General features: G+C 36.1%; 1 protein-coding gene across 1 annotated transcript in view; it reads right to left on the reverse strand.

Moving 5' to 3' along the window:
- Nucleotides 1–23137, reverse strand: part of TRPA1 (transient receptor potential cation channel subfamily A member 1) — a 43805-nt gene extending 20668 nt beyond the window's left edge. The window contains exons 1-15 of the mRNA XM_087961838.1: nt 23023–23137; nt 19197–19353; nt 16356–16518; nt 14483–14658; nt 12786–12893; nt 11605–11713; nt 10219–10364; nt 9534–9670; nt 8449–8497; nt 7487–7586; nt 7290–7390; nt 5898–6067; nt 5656–5820; nt 2556–2670; nt 521–687 (exon numbers count right to left, since the gene is read on the reverse strand). Of these exons, the coding sequence (XP_087817964.1) occupies nt 521–687; nt 2556–2670; nt 5656–5820; nt 5898–6067; nt 7290–7390; nt 7487–7586; nt 8449–8497; nt 9534–9670; nt 10219–10364; nt 11605–11713; nt 12786–12893; nt 14483–14658; nt 16356–16518; nt 19197–19353; nt 23023–23060 (1901 nt within the window). The 5' untranslated portion in view covers nt 23061–23137. The remainder of the gene's footprint in view (nt 1–520; nt 688–2555; nt 2671–5655; nt 5821–5897; nt 6068–7289; nt 7391–7486; nt 7587–8448; nt 8498–9533; nt 9671–10218; nt 10365–11604; nt 11714–12785; nt 12894–14482; nt 14659–16355; nt 16519–19196; nt 19354–23022) is intronic.
- Nucleotides 23138–24026: the final 889 nt, after the last annotated feature.

The raw sequence follows: 24026 nt of genomic DNA on the forward strand, positions 1-24026 counted from the left end.
AGTAGTTCTCATCTGAACTTAATTAATATCCTTTTCAGCTATGGTACCCAGAACCAGACTAAATACTGCAAGTGATGTTCAACCAGGGAAGAGTGGAATGGAAAATGACTGCGCATGATCTGGACTCAATATTTCAGATGATTAATGCATAGAAGATAACATTTGTCTTTTTAGTAACTGTATTTAACTGTTGGCTCATGTTTAACTGAAGTTTCACTGCAATGAATAGAATTTAGCAGAGATAAATAGAAAGTTCTGCACTGGGTCAGGAAAAATATCAAAGAAAGAAATATAATATCAGGACCTTTGACTTTCAATAGGAGATGTTCAGTAGTAAATAAAAGTTGTAGTTGGCCTTCTTGATTACCTTTTCATTTCATGATGGGAATTAGGTAGTGGATTTCAGAGACTGGCTAGTCATTCGTTATGGGGATCAGCCAATGACACAGGACTGGGAAGAGTGACCAGTACTTTAGAAGAGAAAGAGAGAAAACTCCTAAACAGATTTAGGAAGGCTTACCTTTTATGTAAAATGATAGCATTTACAACATCTTTTCGACCATTGTGTATGGCTTCATGAAGGAAAGAAGCTTCAGCTCTGTTCAGTAGAATTTTGGCATTGTCATCAAGAAGTAATATCACTGCTTTTGCGTGGCCTTCACTGGCAGCAAGATGAAGAGCTGTGTTCTTTCCCCACATCCACCCCAAGAACAATTCATTAAAATAATGCCATTTTTCTATCAAACAAACAGTACATGGTGCTGAGACTGCTGTATTTTTTTTCACTGATACATCACTGTCTTTGCTTCTATATTTTCATCTGACAAATTTCAAGCTTAAACATTCCACTGCTTAGTTGTGCAACAATCCCTCCGGAATGTCCACAATGCAGGAAGGTGGGTTAGAGATTCATTTTGAAATCCATTTTTTTAAATGAAACTCAGAATTGTTGATATCATCTGTAGCTTCATTTCTGTACATACTGAATAGCATTTACTTCTAAGAAATGAACAATTATTCAAACATTTTATTTATGATAAACAGGAAATTCACTGTTGTACTTTACAAAAAGTTAACTATATCAAAAATATTACTAATATATGGAAACTGGTATGAAATCTTACAGATATTAATAGATGGACAAAAATCCCATTACATTGATTAGGTGTTGCCAAATCTTATCATAATTAATAACATTTGGTTGATACATATTTAATGAAGGAGGTTTTATCTTACCATATTTCCAAAAATATAATTGAACATTTATCAAGTCACGGTGGTGCAGTGGTTAGAGTGCAGTATTGCAGGCTAACTCTGCTCACTGCCAGCAGTTTGATCCTAATCAACTCAAGGTTAATTCAGCCTTCCATCTTTCCAAGATCGGTAAAATGAGGACACAGATTGTATGCTGACATTTGTAAACTGTTCAGTAAGAGGTGTAAAGCACTATGAGGTGGTATATAAGTTTAAGTGTTATTGCTATATTTATGAGGAATTAGAATTTAATAAATACCAACCTCTGCACATTTTACTTGAAAGTTATTATGTATCTTTTTATGTAAGTCAACATACAGTAAATAAACTCCCCGGTTTACAAGTAGCTAGATATATTTGGGGCATACTGAGACTGAGATTACATTTTGACTCTGAGTCTTCTAAATATTTAACTTTCACTTTATGAAAAACTCCACTTTAAAAATGTGTGTTAAGACATTCCAGAACTACAGTGGTTTATAAAGTATTATTTTAAGGACTTTCAACAGCAATCAGATTTAGAATTTTATTTGCCTTGCAATGGCAATGTAAACCTACAATACTTTGGATTGGATTACTCAAATAATGTACCATATTCAAAAAGAGGAAAATAGATTTTTCCCTGTTAGTAGTGTAAAAAAATTGAGGCTATATTAACACACATGTTTTGGTCATGTCCAGTTTTGGTTTCTTTTGGGAAGAATATAGTAACCTATATAAGTATGTGTTTGGGTAAATGCTTTCAAGTTAAAGATATCAGTTTTGGATTCTACTGCAAAATCCTGGAATCTGACTATTTTACAGGCACATTGGTTATATTGGACTATGGGAATAGTTAAGAAAATAATATTGTAAAGATTGTAAAAGTACTATAGCTCTGATATTAATGTTTTAATTTAATAAATATACAACATCTCAATTTTGGAAAGGATATATTTTCTGATATAAGTGATTTACATCAATTTAGTATATTATTTTTTTCCAGACACATGTGAACACCTAATGATGTTCTGGACATGGCTCTAATAGAAATAACTGAAAATAGTGGCATAGCCATTCTGGCCAAAAGAATGACCAGCAACTACAATGCTTTGTGCTCAGTTACCCAGAATCAAGGCAAGTGATAGAAAGCACTCCTGTTTTAGTAATAGCTACATGCACCCTTGCAAGTATGTGATAATAACAATTGAAACAAATTATTTGAATTCCAATATCATGTAAGAGCCCACTGAATTGCATAGTTCTAAAGTAAACTAAAGTATAATGTTACCATTATAACTAAAAATTACAGAGAGACTTACCCCTTCGTCATTTACTTTATCGGTGATTTTCATGTTAGTATTCAAAATAATCTGCATTGTGCGAGTATATCCACCAAAAGCAGCATGATGCAAAGCTGTCCAGCCTTTATAATCACTTATGGAAAAAAACACAGAATAAAACATTCTCACTTTGTTATAACAATTGAATATAAGTCCCTGTGTGTGTGTGTGGGTGGGTGGGTGGTTGGGTGTTGCTATATAAAAGAAGTGCCAAATAATAATGGTGTTTGACCCACAATGCTAACAACAACCTACTTTTAAGAACTGCTAATGGACAGATGATTTTTAACTATGTCCTGAGTCCATGGCACTCAAAAGAGGATGTATTTTATTTATTTATTTATTTGATTTGTCAATCGCTTACAAGATAATAGGTATAAGTATATACATAGTTATGAATACATGAAATGGGTACATATAAGAAAAATAAAAGAAACAATAGGACAGGGACGGTAGGCACGTTGGTGCGCTTATGCACGCCCCCTACAGACCTCTTAGGAAAGTGGGTGAGGTCAATAGTAGACAGGTTAAAGTTTTTGGGGTTTGGGGAAGAAACCACAGAGTCAGGTGGAGTATTCCAGACATTGACCACTCTATTGTGTGCTCTTGTGTTGTTATGGTTGAAGCTGAAGTATTCATTGACAGTTAAGTCATTGCAATGTAAGATTTTATATACCATATTTAGATCAGACCGAAGACGGCGTAATTCAAGGTTTTCTAGGTCTAGAATTTCAAGTCTGGTGGCATAAGGTATTCTACAACGAGTAGAGGAGTAGAGAACTCTTCTTGTGAAATATTTCTGGACTTTCTCAACTGTGCTAATATCAGATATGTAATGTGGGTTCCAGACTGATGAGCTGTATTCGAGTATAGGTCTAGCAAATGTTTTGTATGCTGTAATTAGTAGTGTGATATTACCAGAGAAAAAGCTACGTAGGATTAGGTTAACAACTCTTAATGCCTTTTTGGCTATGTAGTTACAGTGGGCTCTAGCACTTAGATCATTAGAGATGAGTATTCCAAGGTCCTTTACAGAGCTTGGATCATCAACAAGGTCTTGACTATTCAGCTTATATTTTATTTTCTGATTTTTTTTTGCCAATATGTAAGACAGAGAATTTATTTGTTGAGATTTGAAGTTGCCATTTGTTTGACCATTCTGATACATAGTCAAGATCTTTTTGAAGGGCAGCAGTATTGTCTGTGGTATTGAACAACTTTACATCATCAGTGAAGAGAACGCAGTTGCTCTTAATATGATCACAGAGGTCATTTATGTAGAGTATGAAGAAAGTTGGTCCTAGAACACTGCCTTGGGGGAATTTGATAGGACGCTCCCAATTTTGACCATTTGTTGTCTGTTTGACAGGAATGCTTCTATCCAGTTATGCAGTTGTCCAGAGATACCATAAGATTTTAGTTTTAGGAGTAGTTCGTTGTGTACCACTGAATCAAAGGCTTTACAGAAGTCTATGTAGATTGCGTCTATTGTTTTGCCCTGATCGAGTTGTGTAGTCCATATGTTTTTGCAGTGTAAGAGTTACAGATTACAGGATAGTTTTTTTCTGAAACCAAATTGTTTATTAGAGAGTAGGTTGTTTGTCTCTAAATGGAGGATAATGGATTGGTTAATAATTGATTCCATGACTTTACAGGTGACATAGCATAAGGAGATTGGTCTGTAATTTTCAACTAGGCTGGGGTCTCCCTTTTTGAAGATGGGGATGACCGTGGCTTGTGACCATTGGTTAGGCAAGGAGCTGGTCCTGAACGATTTTTCAAAAATTATGCTTAGAGGTTCTGCTATGGCAGTGGATAGCTTTTTTAGGAAGTAGGCTCATATTCTGTCCAGTCCAATAGATAGAGATGGTTTTAGATTGCGTAGTGCTTTTCCAACCTTGTCTTCTATAAAATCGATATGTATTAGATCATTGTAGTTTTCTGTGGTTCGGCTAGGAAATACTGGGCATGATCCATTGCTGTTTACAAATACAAAGAATGTGTTAAAGATGTTGGCTTTAATGGTGTCATTGTTGCAGTCTTTACCATTAGGTCCTATCGGGTGGGATGGGCCTTAAGTCTTTTAGTTTGTTGTTTACAAAATTGTAGAAAGCGCAGGTAGAATTGGTGCCTAGAAGGTTTTCTTCTTGTTTAATGTGATAATTGGTGCATTCAGTCTTTATCTGGTGGCATAAATTTTTGTATCGGCTTTTGAAGTTGGCAACGTGACCAGATTTGTTTTTCCGCCAGAGTGATCTCTTTTTGGATTAAAGTTTCCTTATTGTTATGGGTAATCTGTTTTTTTTTGGGGGGGGGGGAGTTGTTGTTGGTACATTTGATGATTCTTTTGACTTCAAGTAAAAATATGTTGTAATGGTCTTCAACAGTATTGCATCCAGTGAATAGAGATTGCCAATCAAGGGATGAGAGATCGTTGTCTATAAGATCATAGTTGCCTTTTTTGAAGTTATAATTGGGGATTACATCATTGTGATGGTTTTTGTGTGGGCATATGTTGAGACAAAAGTCGTACTTTCTTACCCACAATTGTATTTCCTGAATAATTTGTTCCTTAATAATAAACATATGTATATCAAATATGTGTAATTGGGGGCCGAAATGTATAGATTGTTATGTCAGCCTCACTTAAGTGTAAACATCAGGAAGTCAACCCTACAGAAAGACCAGAACTATACTTTATTGAGATAGGCCCATGATGGTGAACCTATGGCATGCATGCTGCAAGTGGCATGCTGTAATACCGGAAGTGATGAAACAGGCCTATAATTTGGCCTGAAAAGCCTTGCAGAGGCTTTTCCCAAGCCTCTGGGAGGCCGAAAAAGGCCTCAAACCAGCCAAAAAATCAGCTGTGAGGTACAGTGCAGGTAAGGGGGTGGCGGGGTAGATTGTGCACGCATGCACAGGGTTCATGGGGAGGGAAGCACGCAGTGCATTATGGGCGCTGGCACGCAAGTGCATGCGTGCACACTGGCACGCACACAATTTTTGACACAGGAGCCCAAAAAGGTTAGTCACCAGTGAGATAGGCTATAATAACAGAATCTTGCAATTTACCTACCAAAGAAAGAGGGCACCTTTCTTTAGAAGAAACTGGACTACCTTCTCATGTCCGTTTTGAGCAGCCAGATGTAAAGGTGTCATCCCCTTCTTGTCTCCTTCATTCAAAAGTCTGGTATCTTCCATAGCCTCCAGAAGTCGAAGACACGTGTTGATTCGTCCATAGCTGTATGAAAGATACATGTCCGGTTATTAAGGATAAAGTTTGGAATAGAAAATAGTCAAATAGATTTTCAGGCTTACCTCGCTGCGAAATGTAATGGAGATTTCTTGTCTCTGCTTTTAGAGTATACAGAAACATTCATTTTAAGAAGGATGTTCACAGAAAGGGGTATGCCTTGTTTGGATGCATAATGTAAAGGAGTGCATCCTTCCTGATCCTCCTCATTTATAAGATATTCAATATGTTTCATCTGTCAGATATAAAAGCGGTATCTTTTAATAGAATTCTAGAGACGTTAGAAAGTTTATTTTGAACTTACATCCTAACTGATATGTTACTAAAGATCACAAAACAATGTTCCAGTATAAAATCGGCTGATGTTGTATTTATAACATGTTTTCAATCCTTTAGTTTGTTATAATTCCAAGTTCACTTTTGGAATGAATGAATATAATTTAATGCTTTAATATTCCAACAGAGTGATTTGCCAAAAGGAATTTTGATATTGTTTGCTGCCTTGAATTTGGAATATATCTTCCTAATGAACTTTGGTACTTTCATGGTATAGCTCTAGAGAACACTTTGATTTCTCTGCTGAGAGGTATTGAAAAGTGATATTCAGTTGAAAAAAGTAGATTAGAACAAAAAATAAAAACCACGAAATGTTTGCAATTGAACTATATTTTTATATATAATCTGCAATACCAGCAGTAATATTTCATCCTATGTATTATTTATTTATTTGTATTCCGCCTATTATTTTTACAAATAACTCAGGGCTGCAGACATATCAAACACACTTTCCTCCTCCTATTTTCACCACAGAACAACCCTGTGAGGTGGGTTGGATTGAAAGAGAGTGACTGGCCCAAAGTTACCCAATTTGCTTTCATACTTAACACAGAACTTGAACTCACAGTCTCTTGTTCTCTAGCCTGGTGCCTTACTCACTAGACCAAACTGGGCTTAAATAAATATATTAAATGCCATGAAAAAAATAAAAATACAGGTAGTCCTCTACTTATGACCACAATTGAGCCCAGAATTTATCTTGCTAAATGAGAAATGTTTTAAGTGAGTTTTGCCTCATTTTATGACTTTTCTTGCCACATTTCTTATGTGAATCACTGCAATTGTTAAAATTAGTAATATGGTTATTAAGTGAATCTGGCTTCCCCATTGACTTTGCTTGTCAGAAAGCCGCAAAAGAGGATCACATGACCCCAGGATGCTGCAACTGTCATAAATATGAACTAGTTGTCAAGTATCCAAATGTAAATCACATGACCATGGGAATGCTGCAACCGTCGTAAGTGTGAAAAATGGTCATAAGTCAATTTTTTCCAGTGCTGTTGTAACTTCAAACGTTCACATGATCACTAAATGAATTGTTGTAACTCAAGGACTAGCTGTATTAGTTCTTAAAATATATTAGACAATTGGTTATTAATAGTTCCACAAATTTTCTTTACCTTCAAAAAATGTTCATTCAGATGCTGTAACCCTCCAGGTTGTAGGACAGTTAGATGTAAAAAATTCCGACCAAGCAAATCTTTTAATTCTACATTTGCTCCTAATACGAAAAACAGATTTCAATTTCAAAACTACTGAACAACAATTTTAATTATCATTAATATTGCTCATGAGATCGGTTTTGCTTATTTTGTACCTTTTGAAAGTAACAGATTCACAATTTTCCATGATGCACAAGAAGTGGCAAGTAGTAATGGAGTACGACCCTCAATGTCAACACTATCAATATTTGCTCCCTGTAATGAAAAGTCCATCAAAAGTACAGTAATAGATAGATAGATATTAATGACAACTTAGGTAATTAGGCTGTATATATGTATGCATGTATGTATGTAACTATGTATGCATGTATACACACACATTCAAACATATATGTATATACCCACACCAGATTTATATCATCATCATCATCATCATCCTCATCATTTTAGCCATTGTTTATCCTCTGCAGGATGAAGGCCTGTTTCCAACCAATACGGTTGTGAGCTTTCTTTTGCCAATTGGGCCCACAATACTTGCTGATGTCATCAATTCATCGTTTTAGGTCTCTTTCATGGACACTTTTTATCAAGTGGGATCAATTCTGACTGCCTTGGTCCACCTGCCATCAGTATTGTATATATTATATACAATATTATATAAAGTATTATAAATAAATGTATTTATATTATGTATGTGTTTAAGTGTTCTTTGTTTTGAATGGCATAGTCTATTTCCCTACTTAAATCAATCATAACAGCAGACATGTTAACAAAGAATAACATAATATTGTATTCAAGAAGATGTTTTTACTGACTTCTGTTGTTATTGTATTGGTCAAACCACTTAATTTGGATGCTGTGACAATGTAGTATAGTTTCTTACAACTGATACACTGGCAGCATTTAACCTACATTGATACCATAAAAGGGTATTTGCACCATTGAACTTATATATTCCTAATATTTGCATTCCTCTTGTAAATGTAATATATCAGCTAAACAGGAAATGAATTTTTAAATCATGTCTTAGTGCATGTTACAATGCAAACTTGCCGTAAGTTTAATATCAATCTTTATTGCTGTTCATTTAAAATTTCAATTAAAGCTAAATGTTTACCTTTGAAATGAGATATTCTGCCAGTTCACAGTGATCAAACAATGCAGCCCTAGCAGAAAAAAAGGAATGGCAAACCAAAATGTCACAAGGAGCACATAATAGTGAAATAAAAATTATCTTTTGTTTTTGATGTACTAGTTTTTATCAGTTGTACTTTCCAATCATGATAGAATAAAAACTCTTCCAAGTACACAATATATGAACTTCCAACTGTAATGTTGTTCCCTTATTGTTGTTCAGCATGACAAAGGGCTTTTCATGATTACCATAACTAAAATCCATGAGCTGTTTAGTCCCAGTAACTTAATAGTCATACCAGTGTTCTAAGGATGCCTAATTACTATTATGACTAGTTGCCCAGTCAGCCAGATGTTTAGACTGGATTTGCATCTTTATCCAGCCAGCCAGTCCTTCCCAAGGATCTGGGACAGGCAGATGTTATTTGATGGCCTTAAAAGTATAATTGCAGAATGTAAGCTGTTCCAAGTAAAGTTGCTTTTAGCAATTGACTAATGGTGATTTTGTCAATGCCGATGGTGCTCCAGATATTTTGGAGTTGCCCCCAAGGTGCTTATCATTATTGATACTAATTTTGCTTTCTTTTGCCATAGTCCTTCTACTTCTGTTTGCATGACTTTGTGTTTTGAGATTTTCTACATTTCTTTTTCTTCTATGCTGTTATACAATTATTATTTGATAAATTTGCATCCTGCCTGATTCTCAAAAACTCGGGGCAGTTCATAACGATAATTAAAAAAAAGAAAATACAACAAAATCAATAAAAGATGTCAATGAAATGAAGTCTCACCCTTGCCAAAGGCCTAGATCAGGAGTGTCAAACTCCCAGTCTGTGGGCTGGATGTGTCACGCGCTGGCCCATGCCCAGTTTAATGAAGAGAGAAAAAAGTTCCGATACATCATGTGATGCCACCATGATGACGTGAGTTTGACACCCCTGGCTAGATGATGAGTCCAGTGAAACATGGCTATTGAAACCAATGCAAAAAAACTTCACATTGTTGGGAAAAAATAGTAAGAAAATACCACATCATAAACAATATAAGGAGCCTAGGTAAAATCCTTACCTATGGAGCAATGTTTCCTTACTTCCATCTAATGCATTAATGATAGAATCCTCTCCTGTATAAGATGACATCATTAACTTGAGAATCTCAGTAGCTCCTTGGGTAGCAGCAAAATGAAGAGCTGTGCAGTTGTCAATCTATAAGTGGAGATATATACCAAAAGAAAATTTACAATTAATCTCTACCAAATATTTCTGAAGTCTTATTAATTATAGAGAATTCAACTTTACAGACGTAATCTAGATACTTCCTTTTTGATTCTATACATATTCCGTTTATAGGCAACATTTCTTTTTTGCAAAATAAATGTAGAATATATTGCTCTTCATATCTTGCTGAATTACAATTCAAAAACTTCCAGCCATCATGCAGGATACTTAGAAATATTTGGTGGTTTTTTTTTACATTAAATAGAGAGCAGGAAGTGTACAAAAAAAACAAAACAAAAGAAACGCTATTTCAGTGTATGAAAAAAGAAATATAAAATAAATATATTTTTTCCTATTGCAGAAGCTTCCAAGAGTTACTAAATTATGAGGATAGAATTAGAATAACTAAACATACAATAAAATATCACAATGCATTAATTATGTGCAATATCTAATTCTTTCAACAGGAATTTAAAACTGTTTGTGTTTATCACAATCGATGTAGTGAAATAAACATTTGTTTTATTAGATTTTACCTGTTTCAGATCAATCTGTGCTCCATATTCAATGCACATTTTAATCATTTCCAAGTCTCTGCTTTGGACTGCTAGATGAAGAGGGCTACATTTCTTATTATTAGTAAAATTAATATGATTTGCAGGTGAATACCCAAGTTCTTCACCTTAAAAAATAAAAAAATGATATAGTTTTATAATAAAAGAAGAATAAAGGGTATTAATTAATGAATTTACTGATTTGGTTGTTCCTATTAAAATCATAAAATGTTTAATAATAAATATAAAAATTAAATTATATAAAAGTTTATTCAAATATTTGACAACTTCTGTGCATTTTACAAGATTTTATTCAGCCCACAAAGTTTATCAAAACTGTAAGCATTCTAAAGCAAGGAATCCTGACGGAGGTGCAGTGTCATCATAAATCCTCTATTAAGTGCTGTGTCATCATAAAACCTCTATGTTGTTCCTTCCTTCCTTCTTTTGTTTATAAAATCAATTGTACTACATACAAATATACATTTTAATACAGGAGCAGGCAATAACTGTCCACTCCAATCTAGAACTAACCAACATGGGCTTTAAAATTCCAAATAACCATTAAAGTGTTAGCAAAGTGTTACATTTTTCTGTATGTCTCTCTGCTACCATCTACTTACTTCTTTACAATCTAGCTGTTGTACAGGTAGTCCTTGATTTACAACAGATTGTTTAGTAACTGTTCAAAGTTACAACGGCCATGAAAAAAGTGACTTTTTCACACTTACAACCGTTGCAGCATCCACACAGTCAACTGGTTCATATTTATGACGGTTGCAGTGTCTTGGGGTCATGTGATCACCCTTTATGATCTTCTGACAAGCAAAGTTAATGGGGAAGTTAGATTCACTTAACAACCAGGTTACTAACTTAATAACTGCAATGATTCACTTAAAAACTACAGCAAGAAAAGTTGTAAAATTAAGACTGTTTCTAAGTGAGACACTTAACAAATGTCTCACTTAGCAACATAAATTTTGAGCTCAATTGTGGTCATAAGTTGAGGACTACCTGTAATCCTGTTCCAAGCTCCTTATTTTTCATTATTTTGAGTAGTAATAGTAATATAACTCTTATAACATTTTAACACTTTTTAAAAGTAAAGTACTTTACCAATAGCAAAAAATTATGTGCATTAGGCAGCATTTCCCCTTTTGTATCACTTCCCTATTCCTCCTCCTGTCTCAGGAGTCTTGCAGAATAACACATCCTATCATCCGTTGCCCTTTTCATATTAATGGCTATTACACTCACATACTTTACAGCCACTTAAACCCTACAATGCTATAATATTTTAAGGGGTCATGTCTGAGTGCTATTTCAATTGTAAACAATATTAATGGATAATTTCCCAAATGCATTTACCTCGCTTTATAATAATCTCCAAACATAATTTCGAACCAGAAAAGGCAGCTGCATGGACTGGCATAAAGCCCATATTGTTCGCTCTAGCAATGTCACCGCCATTTTCAATCTGCAAGAAAGAGAACCGGTTATGAAATGACAAGAAAACTTTACACACACACTCATTGCATGCACGACCATAATAGATTGTAAGAAATGAAAATCTTAAACACTGCCTAATTGATACAAATGTGTTTTAGCTGGCTATCTCTCCCAATTGTGTAATTGAGGCCCACAAATGAGAAAGAATGGAGGAAGTACACCATCCTCAACAGAGAAAGATTATCCTAAATTTCCCTGGGATGATGGAGGAATTACAAGAGTTCCCATATAGTCAATCTCTTCCCTTCAGGCATGGATAAGGTGATCAAAATTTGCAGGAACAAAAGAACAAGACAAATGTGTAACTTATTGCAATAAGATGCCACTTGATTCAATTCCACCTGTTTAGAAGACTCAATTTAGACCTTTTTATTTACTGAATTTATATGCTGCTCCAATTATTATGTGCTCCGAGTGGCATATGCAAATCAGGTTAAAACAATAATTGCAATAATAAAAATATACCACAGAAAATACAATAAATCTCTAACAGCTATGTTATACTTACACACCAAGCAACATAGATCACATTACAGATAATCCTTAACTTATAGCCGGTAAATTAGTGACCATTTGAAGTTCTAACGAACCCATCCAATGGAATCGAAGTTCCAATGTCTCTCCCTCCCTGTGGTCATCGACTGCAATTTAGTATATTTTTCTGGAAACCTTAACAAACAGCTGTGTTTGTTTAACAACTGCCACAAAAAAGATTGTAAAATGAGGTTGTAAAAAAGAGCCACGGTGGCACAGTGGTTAGAATGCAGTATTGCAGGCCAACTGTCAGCATTTTGATTCTGACTGACTCAAGGTTGACTTAGCGTTCCATCTTTCCAAGGAAGGTCAGTAAAATTAAGACCCAGATTGTTGGAGGCAATATTCTGATTCTGTAAACTGCGTGGATACTCCACTATGAAAAGGAATAGCATTTCAATATCGCAACCCTCAAGAACACGAAGTTATAAAAAGATAATGTAAGTAGTAGACAAAGGATAATTCAAGCACACTGACAAAAATATGTACACATTTGTTATACATACCAGAAGTTTCAGTGCTTCTGCATTATCTTTGTAACATGCTAGTAATATAGGTGTATTCCCAGACTCTCCTTCCAGATTTACATCCACAGTGCTGCATTCAAGGAAAATCTAAATATTCAAATAAAATGTAAATGTTTCCTGTCAACTCACTGTTATACTATTCTTGGAGAGAATATACTGTAACCATAACAAGCACTCATATGATCAAACCTGGCAGGCTTAGTCTTAGTGGGTTCTCCAATTATAGATCACTTGATGTTTCTGACCAGATTTGTGATTTAGGGTTGTGCCTTAAAATTAGTATGCAATTAGTAGAGTTAATGACAACCTGTTTTGATGTCTTTTACATCCCATTTCCAATGTTCACTGCGATACTGTATTACAGGAATATTCCAATATTGCATTTTTTGAGTCTAGAAGTTCAAATAAATAGCTCTTGTTGTAAATTGAGTGCATATACTCTAGACTTCCAGGATCCTATAGCAATCCAACGTTGTTTAGATATACCTTATATGTAACATATATATAACATTGGCTTCAATATAACACTGGCTTCAATTAAGACTGAGTTTTCTGTAATGTAAAAAAAAGTCAGAAATCATTGTGCTAAACTCAGAGTTAGGCCTGAAGGTTTGTGGAAACCAGTAGGGAACATCAGAAATCTTCCTGCTTGCCTACCTTTGTCCCACTCAGCCTACCACCCTTCCACCCTTCCCTTCCCTTCAAACCACAGCATCAAACTAACTTTCAGCTATACATATGCAACACCAAATGGTATCATCTTTTTTCATTAGAAAACTTTATTAAGGAATAAATCTTAGCAAGATCCAATTGCCTTCATTCGTGACAAATCTTAGCTTCCAGTTTGTCAAGATCACTGTGCTTCTTGATCCTGAGCCCTACCCCAGTGGTCCCCAACCTTTCTGGCTCCACCGACTAGTAGCGGTGGCAGCAGCAGGGCAAAGGGAATGGTTTTGTGTGTGCAACCTAGACCTCGTACATGCACAAATGAAGCTTCGCTTCCGCCACTCAGTTCACAACAGGCTGCGGACTGGTACCAATCCATGTCCTGGGGCTTGGGGACTCCTGTCCTACACTTTCTATCCCTTTAGCTTCATTACATCAGAACACCCACTATCTTCAATATAACTTCCTGATAGAGCTAGTTTAGGGTAATGGTTAATGTCTAGAAACCAAGAGACTGTGAGTTCTAGTCCCACCTTAGGCATGAAACCAGCTGGGTGACCTTGGGTCAATCATCTTTTCTCAACCCTGGAAAGGAGGCAAACCACTGCCAATAAAAAAAAACTGTCCAGGCACTCACCAGGAATCAATAGGACTCGAAGTATCGAAAAGAAACTTTTTCCTGAAAGCCAAATTTTTAAAACTAGTTTTAGACTATCCTCTGTATTTTGCCTTCAATGAATAAAACAAAATTTCTAATTTCGGTTACCTGGTTGCTTTTAAAAACTGAAGAACAATATCAGAATTTGAAAGATTAGCTTAGCTTCTACTTAGGAGTAGAGGTAATAAGAAGCAGCATATGTCATCTGGATATAGTTCAGCATTTCCAAAAATCAAGATATAGCATATTAATTCACATTAATTCACTTTAATTCCTATAAATATCCATGAGATGATCTTATTTTTTAACTTCATTAACTTATATGCATATAAATTTGGAAATGGAGCTTTACCTTAACTAAATCATTTAAAAGATACAGCACAGCCCAGTGAAGTGGAGAAATCAGATTGGAATTAAGGATGTTTGGGTTGGCCCCTCTGCGGAGAAGTAATTTAACACTTTCCGTCTGTTGTTCTTTTGTAGCCCAGTGCAGTGGTGTATTTCCAGATGAGTCTGCTACATTTAGAGCTATGCCAAGACAGGAAAATTGAGTAAATGTTGCTTCACACTTTTATTTCACATAAAATGATATTGTATTTTATATAATACTACTGTAATGAACTGTAAATGGAAATATAAATTTAAAACCAAGCTTTACAGCAAAAATCTTATTCTGTATGTATTCTCAAGATTCTGCATTTAAACCATCAAATATATGTGCATGCTTGTATACTATGTGATGTGACTTATCATATGACCATGCCTGATTTTACAACCTTTTTTGCCATGGTCTTTAAACAAAACACACTGTCATTAAGTGAATCCAAATTTCCATTGACTCTGTCCATTGTAAGGAACTGGCTGTGAAGGTCCCAAATACCAATCACATGATCCCAACTGCAACTGTTATAAATAAGTGCCATAACCAAGCACCCAAATTGTGATCACATCACTACGGCAATGCTGTGACAGTCATAAGTACGATAACCAGTCATAAATCACTTTTAGCATCATTGTAAGTTAGAATGGTTGCTAAACGAATACTTGTGAGTCAAGAACTGGCTGTATATGTATTTGTGAATATATTATAATTTCCATCAAGAAGCTATTGCTATGTCACATCAAACACCAGGAGCAATATTCTGTGAGGTGCTTCACAGATGCCAACTATTTTCTTTTCTTGTTTCCTTCTTTTGCAAAACTGCATGAATCACATATATTAAATTCCATACACTCATCCATTCTAATAAGGAAATGTTATCTGCCTCCTACAATCCCTCTCTAATAGTCAGCCTCCAATATCATAATCTTAGTAGATAATCAGAATCTAAAAAGCTATTTCCTGAGTTCTGCAAAATATGCAAACATTTAAAATGGAAGGGAAGACCTCCAGAATATGCTAACAACTGGACTTCCACTAAACACATGGCTCTGATTATAGAAACAATTTACCCAGCTCCTTAAATTTGGAGCAATAGCAAAAGCAATGGCTAAGCGTATCTATCATCTGCACCATCTCTTGCAATAACATATACAAAGCATGATAATTACTAAACAGATCGCTCTGTTTGGACTTGTTGATTTCCAGATCCTGTCAGATGGGAACTTTTCAGAAGATTATCAGATAACTGGTATAGTTTCTTTCCCCTTTCGTATTCTAACATTCTGTTCTCTCCTTAATATATTTTTCCCAATTGGAAAATTTTACATGGATCAAACAAGATCGGTCCAAATCACTGTTTCCCATTTTAGTAGTAGCCATCTCTCTGTGTGCACATGCAAACTCATATTTATTTGAAAAGTTTTGTGATTAAAGAAACTAATTAGAAAAAAGTTGCTTCATCTGAACATGGAGAGGTATGCACCAACCAAACTTGCATTGCCTACGTTTCTGATAACTTTAAAATATCTGCAAGGGAAGAATGCTTGGAGAAAAACATACCTGTCTGTGTTGAGATGAAGCAACTTTCTTCTGATTAATTTCTTTAATCACAAAACTTTTCAAATAAATATGAGTCTGCAGGTACACATCGAGAGATACATGCATAAATAGTCATTTTTTGAGTGCAGCAGAATGATGTGTCCCAGCAGTGTATTATTAATGATTATCATGTTTTATGAGTCACAGTACTCAGCATGATACATGATAAATGGTAATTTACTCTTCACTGTCCTCCTGAGCTACTGAATTTGCATCCAGCCTTAATCACAATTGATTTTGGCACCTTCAAATGAAGAATCATCCATGATCATTTGCATTAACTCAAGTTGACCTCTTCCTGCAGCATGATGCAATGGCGTAGCATTCTGCTGATCCACTTTCTTAAGTCCTTCACGATTCTTCTTAATGAAACTTCGAAATCTGCAAGTACTTCCATCTGAGATCACCTAATTGAGGTTTAAGCAATTTTAGTCTGGTACCACAGAAATTCCAAATTATATTAATGTTTCTAAGTAGCTCTTTATTATGTAACATGTTGGCAGTCAATTATTACTTAAATATTCATTCATCACTACAAAGGTTCATCTATTACTGTGTTTCTCACAAAATAAGGCCGGGCCTTATTTTTTTTGACCCCTGAAAAAACGGCTAGGCCGTCTTTTCGGGGGTGACTTAATTTCCTCCCCCACCTAGCCGTGAGGCCGCTTCTATCGGCCGACAAAAGCTCCCCGAAGGCAGAGTCCCCAGCTGCTTCAGGGCGTGGCATGGCTGCCTGTGTCCCCTCGCCTTTAGACAGTCTCTTTCGGGTGATGGAAGCTCCCCAAATGCAGTCACCAGCCACTTCAATCGGCCGGTAGAAGCGGCCTCGGGGCGAGCGCACACACACACACACTCCCCTCGCTGCGAGGCTGCTTCTTTCGGCAGACGAAAGCTCCCTTGAAGGCAGAGTCCCCAGCCGCTTCAGGGCGAGGCGTGGCTGCCCATATCCCCTCGCCTTTAGGCAGTCTCTTTTGGGCGATGGAAGCTCCCCAAATGCAGTCACCAGCCACTTCAATCGGCCAATAGAAGCGGCCTTGCGGCGAGGGGAGTGTGTGTATGTGTGTGTGCTCACCCCGAGGCCGCTTCTACCAGCCGATTGAAGTGGCTGGTGAGTGCATTTGGGGAGTTTCCATTGCCCGAAAGAGACTGCCTAAAGGCGAGGGGACATGGGCAGCCACGCCTCGCCTGAAGCGGCTGGGGACTCTGCCTTCAGGGAGCTTCTATCGGCTATCAGGGTATTCTAGCCTAGGCTACCTGCAGGGCACTCCTAAAGGCACGTTTTCTCCCCATCCCCCCGCACTTCCCCCGCCCATTTCTTTTCACCTCATGTAGTTCTAACGAACGATGTGATAAATGGTGTGGAAAAGCATGGTTTGAATAGGCCTAAATTTTGGGACCTCATGCCTAGAAATCATGCTGGGCCTTCCTATTGGTGGAGGCCGTATTGTTGGAGAAACACGGTATACTAATAGCAGAGCTGCAGTTATTTAACACGACCTTTAATCTAATCACTACAGTTTGTTTTATTTAGGTCTAAAAGAACATGAAAATAGTTCTGCTGGTGAGGCCTAGCCCACCTAGATGGCGCCTCCCCCAAGAAGTATTAAATTTCTATGATGAAGCATATTTGAAGGAATATTAAGTAATACAACAATTAGATTGAAGAAAAAGCTATATTTTAGCATGAGATAGTAGGACATTAAATTGTATTATATTAAAAAGTCAAAAATTCCAACTGTTATAAATGGCAAAAATATGTAAGTACATTTTAGATTACATGTTTAAAAAAATCTTTCAGCACTTTAGCTTTTTTGCGTCCGACTATACAATCCAAATTATAATCCACTCTCTTAACAATGTTATATACGTGGTTGAAATCTCAATATAAAATGTGGAATACAGACACATCTATTTATCTATAAAGTTGGAACAAACACTTAGGATGAATATCAGTATTTTCTAGAATATTTTAATAATCAATTTACTATTGAGTATAGTAAATTATTTAATTTACTATTAATATTTAATATTAATACTATTCTACAGAAGATTTGGTACAAAAAATTAAATACGCTCAGCTTGTCAACAATTAAAATTCAACAATGTTAGCTAAGAACACTGGAAGCATAATGGAAGATTAGAATTTTGGCTTTGAGGCTACTCAGTGTTATGAATAAAAAATGATACAAGACTAGAAGATTTCAGCCAAGAACTTATTTTAATTTAAAGCAAGGGTTTGAAGGATTTTTTTTAGTAAATTGCAGTAGTTTTCACTCGCTTGATTCAAGTAAAAATGCTAAGAAAATATCATTTTTATCTGCTAATTGTTTAATTCCTAGCCTCAATGTTTCATTAATGTACAAGCACATGTAATCACTAAGTCATCATCCAGCATTTTTTTTTTGGCCAGTTTTGAAGTGTTAGATTCAATAGATGCAGTCTTTTCTGCAACAAATCATTTGTAGATTTTGCAGCTTGGTGGAAGTTTCATTGTCTTTATTAAGCCATTACTTCTGGCGTGGCTTTAGGTGAAAGATTTCACACAGTGTCCAAAACAGAAAAATGATATTGGAAGCCTGAAATCTGCTTTCCTAATACCATACCTAATGCAGAATCCCAGTATCTGGGCCCACTTAGCTCACCAAATCCAACATCCTTCATCTACCTAGGTAAGGACCTGACGGTCCACCTACAGAACTTTCCAGATGACTTTGGTTACCAATTCCCTATCAAACTGGGAAAGGGAAATAAAAAATCTGAAGAAAAATGAAGAAGACGGTTCTAAAATGGACGGGAGCGATCAGGACGAAATAGTATATAGCTAAACGACCCTTCAATTTTTTCCATGATCCCATGGATTGCTCAGGAGTCCGGCGCAGGACGGGGCTCTCGCTTGGTGTCTTCTCCTCCCCTGCAAAAGTGTTCCTCCAGTCTCTTCCCATTCCCCGGCGCGGTCAGCATCCCTGCCCCTAGCACTCTCTTTGTCTTGGTCGGAACAAGCCATTGAGGATCGCCCGTCTTTTCCACTCGGTTCCCACCGATTCTCAGAGGCAGCTACAGTGGGTGTTGCGCGCAGGCACCTTACCTTAAAGACATCCTGCGAGGCCACTGAACACGTGTCGGCTTCGCACACCACCCCTTCGTAAGAAGTGGACTGCTTCTCGTCGCGGCTCTGAAACCACTTCAGGATCGAGCGCTTCATGGCTAGCGTGCTCCTGGCTGGCGGGACTTCAAGAGGCAACCTGAGAACCAGGACGTGAAAGGAAGGCAGTTGTGGAAACACCCTATGCTCGTCTCCCTCCGACTGCTCGCTCGCCGTGACACGCCCTAGCGGGCGTCTGTGGGACCAGGAAGAAAGTAAGGTTGGAAGAGTGGGCAAGCGAACAGCGTTTGGGAAGCATTTTCTGCTACCGGAATTACTTTCTTCAGTTGGCAAGTAGCGACCAATAGTACCAGGCAATTAGGAAGCTAGAAGTCCCATCTACAGCTACAAGTCCCATCCCTAGTAGGCAGTCTTGCTAGGGAGTTGAAGTGTCAACGCCTGTAGAGGAGCATCTTGTGAAAGGAGGAAAGAGACCTCGCCAGAAAGAAAAAGGCTGCTGAAGACCTTAAGTTTCAGCATTCTTCACATTTGCCTTTTCTAGATAGAACTCTGAAACCAACAGCAAAGTGTCTAAAACTATTCCTCCCCAAAGAGCAGCAATGGAGGATGATAGTTTTTAATTGGTTCCCTTTGCAACATTTCTTTTCCTTCCTTCCATCTATATCTATTACAAGGAGGGGGGATCCTTTGCTACAAACAGCTGTCACAATATAAACGTTAGTACCAGATTTATTATTTTAGCGTGGATGCCTTCAAGTCAGTCTTGACTCCTAACAGCTACCTAGCAAGTCATTGCCATTTTCTTAGATAAAATACAGAAGTTGCCTTCTTCCTAGGACTAAAAGAGTGGTCCAAGGTTTTGTTCCAAAGATGGGTCTGGAACTTCCAGACTCCTGGTTTCTAGCTCAATAACTGCTACATCAAACTATCTCATAGTACCTGAATGAGTTGAGTTGTTTGTATTTTTTTTAATTAATGTAGTCCCCCCCCCCCCATTTTGGTAAATTCCAGCATTCCCTGCATGGTGCCATCCAGTACATTTGGATGGCAACAAGCTGGGGAAAAGAAGTCCAAAAATTGACTAAAGTAGAAAAAAGTAGAGTCAAAAATAATTTTCCCATCATCCATTTGTCTAATTAAAATTCCTTCAGATTTAGCTGTTTTAAGTCAAAATTATCTCCATACAATTTTAAAATGTGGGAACATGTTTTACCTTTTGTCCACATTTGGAATTTAAAAAATGGTTTAAAAGAAAAAATAATAACCCATTCACATTTTTTTCCTGCAGTCCAAAACTGCCAGTCAACCCTGATATGATCTAGATACTTTCATAATCTCTGGAGAGAAACCAATGGATTCTAAGAATGTTCATTCAATGAAAATTATAGGATTCTGTGGTTTTATCAATTTATCAAATGCTTCCAAGAGAAGCCACACTGTTTTGGACTCTTCAGTTCTTCATCACTGAGGAGTCTCACAGCTGGCAGTTCTGAAAACCAAAAAAGATGGAATGGAAAGAGAAATGGGTGGAACAATTAGGATGGAATACAAACTTTCCATATTTAGTTTCTGATAGCATGGATATATCTACATATGTACATAGTTTCATTTGCATGATTTGTTTGTTGGTTTGTATCCCACCTTCATTATTTTTACAAATAACTCAATGTGGTGAACATACCTAATATTGCAAAATCCAATGGGTCGGTCACCTAGACCAGAGGTTTAGTCTTCCAAGCTTTCAGACTCATGCTGATTAAGGAACTTCTTTCTACCAGAGTGTGTGCTTTGGGCTATTCTATGTGTAGTATTTATGTGGTACCTGGTTCTGTGTGGTTGTTTTTTTTATTGATTGATAGGGGTTTTGATGTCTGGCTATCAAGTCATAGGCTATTGTTTCTTTGTGCTGTCTAACACTAATACCTGATATTCCTTCCTCCTTATTTTCCCACCATGATAATCCTGTGAGGTGCGTTGGGCTGAGAAAGAGTGACTGCCCCAAAATCACTCATGGCTAAGGCAGAACTAGAACTGATAGACTTACTCCTTCTAGCCCAGGGCCCAAATCCTAATCTTCTCTGTTCAGCGGTCTGTCCCACTGAACCTACTGGTGCTTATTCCAAAATAGAGAGCTAGTTTGGTCTAGTGGTTAAAGGCCCTGAGCTAGAAACTGGAAGAATATGGGTTCCTTTCACCCTGCCTTAGGCAAAAAGCCAGCTGGGTGGCTTGGGGCCATCTACCCTCTCATAGCTCTAGGAATGAAATTGCAACCCATTTCTGAAGAAGCTGGTAAAAAGCTTATGCTGTACAGGTAGTCACACAAAGTTAAGACTGAGTTGAAGGCATACACAAAATTTCTAAAGTAAGAGTCTATGGGGTTAAATAATTTTAATGAAAGTTATGATTTAAGTTTTACGACCTGATTAATATATATATTATTTGTTATAACTGTAATTGTAGTTACAAATAGTAACTTTTGCTATTATATATGTGTGTTTGTGCATATCTGCATGTGTTACTTCTAATTATTTGTGATTTAGTTTAATTGAACACTGTCTGGAACAATAAGATCCCAGTTTCCCAGAATAATGAACATTGGAATATTGTAGTCTCTTAATTAGATTCTTTTAGACTGCAATTTTTTAAAGCTTTGTGTGCCTGCAACCTTAAAGCACTATTAAAAATTTTGGAAGGACATTTTGAAAGGAATTGGTTCTTAAGAGAATCTGAAGCTTAATGACAAAACTTCATATATCTTTTTAATGTATTTACATAATTTAGTAAATCTAATAAGCAGATTAAAAAATAGAATAGTTTTCCTGAAAATGCTTTTATATGTGTTCTTGCAAAATGCACTTGATAATGGTAAAACAATGAATCCATTAGGCTAAATTAGATTCAATGAAGATAACCTCAGAGAAAACCTTTGAAAATATGACTGTTTAATAAATGTAGTATATTGAAAAAGACGAATCCTTTCAAAAATTAAGATTCTGACAGCACGATCTAAAGCATATTTATTTAAAACTAAATCCCATTGAATTAGTGGGAATTACTTCTGGGTAAATTACACATAGGATTACAGCCATAACAACCTACTTAATTAAGCTAAAATATGACACCTTAATGGAAGACTAATAGGAGTATTTATTATTATGTAACAGAAGACATATGTAGCCTGTTGGACATTAAAATGTTCTGATTAGTTATAATTTCTTTTTATTGTTTTCCAAATGAGATTTTCGTTAAAAGTTCTCTGAAACATCTAGATAAATTTATCTCTATCAGCAATACCTTGGGAGTATTTATTTATTTGCAATAGTTCCAAAGTTCTATTTATAATTTTTTTAGCAGAATATATAGCATTTGTTCAAGAGAAAAATGGAAGATTTGTAAAAAAAAATGCAGAAAGTTAATCATAAATTGAATAGCAGAAAATAATTTGTCCTAAAAATGCTGAGTAAACTGGTAGATCAAAAAAACAAACAAACCTGAGACTTTAAAACAAAAAGGAGATAAAAAGGGCTTTCCAAACATGGCAGAATTGTGAGAAAAATACTAAAGACAACAATAAGGAAAATGAAGAATACAAAGAAGGCCAAATGATGTTAAAGAAAATATTAACCTTAGGAATTAAAGCAGTTGACAAAAGTGATTACATCTGTTCAGGTTTGCTAATTTTCTGGAGAGAACAATTAAATTAAATGTATGTCTAAAATATAAGGATTTTTTTGTGGCAAAAAATATGTTTTCCTGTTAACAAATTAAAAGTAGCCCCTAGATTACAGAAAGCAATGTGTTACCTTACCTTTTGAAGAACTTTTCAAAGATACAGCTCCTAGTCATTCAGGACTAACCAAACCCTGCTTTCTGTCTTGTTATCTGTTGTTTCTTTCAGATAGTTCAGAAAGTAGAGTGGTGGTGCTCTGCTTCCACTAAATGAAATCTCTCTTCCTGGGAGAGTCATTTATGGGAGGGATACTTGGCCAATGAATAAAGTGCTAAGACTTCGTTTTGATTGAATCCTTGACAAGCCAACCCATTTTTATGATGAACAAGCTTTCTAAAAAATTTCCAATATAATAGAGCTTCTTCAACTTTGTTAGGGAGCCATGGAAGGTCACTTCCTGATCTTTTTGATGAACTAATTGCTTTTAATGGATAGTCTAAATAGCATCATACAGAAATGAGGTCTCTACCATAAGATGTGTTCTGATATTTTTTAGAGAAAAGTAGAGAAGAATATAATCAAAATGCATCTTAGTTCATCAAAATACATTACAACTTATCAGAAACCTTAGATGTCGTTTCTTGTTTACCATGAAAGTAAATTATTTCCTTCTCTTGAATTCATGAAAATTGTGTTCAAATCCACATAAGTAGAATTGTATGGAGCATTTTATTAATTTAGCCCCAAATAAAAGCATATCCCACAGAATCCCTTTTTAAGGGGCTTTTGCTGAGAACACTGTAAACAATTAGTAATTTCTTCTTCCTTATTTATTTGTTGATGCTTCTAGCTTTTTCTCTGAAAGATACTTTGTTTATATACACCAAAAGACTTAAAACAGAAATGGGAAACATTGCATTGTTTACAGAATGGTAAAAGAATACTTTGCACGATAGAATCAAATATAGCTGCCACCTTTTGAATCATGCCAGTATATATAACAGTTGTTCCAAATGAAAAAATGGCATTTACAAATATTTTACTATGTATTTTCCTGATTGATCCTGATTCATGATTAAAGTAAGACTGAATGATTGATTAGGTCTACTAACTGAATTAAATACAGTATTCTTGTATTCGTT

This window comes from Notechis scutatus, chromosome 3 (genome assembly GCF_049901735.1).
Source record: "Notechis scutatus isolate UNSWTSFEM ecotype Mainland chromosome 3, rNotScu1.2, whole genome shotgun sequence".
Classification (NCBI taxonomy): domain Eukaryota; kingdom Metazoa; phylum Chordata; class Lepidosauria; order Squamata; family Elapidae; genus Notechis; species Notechis scutatus.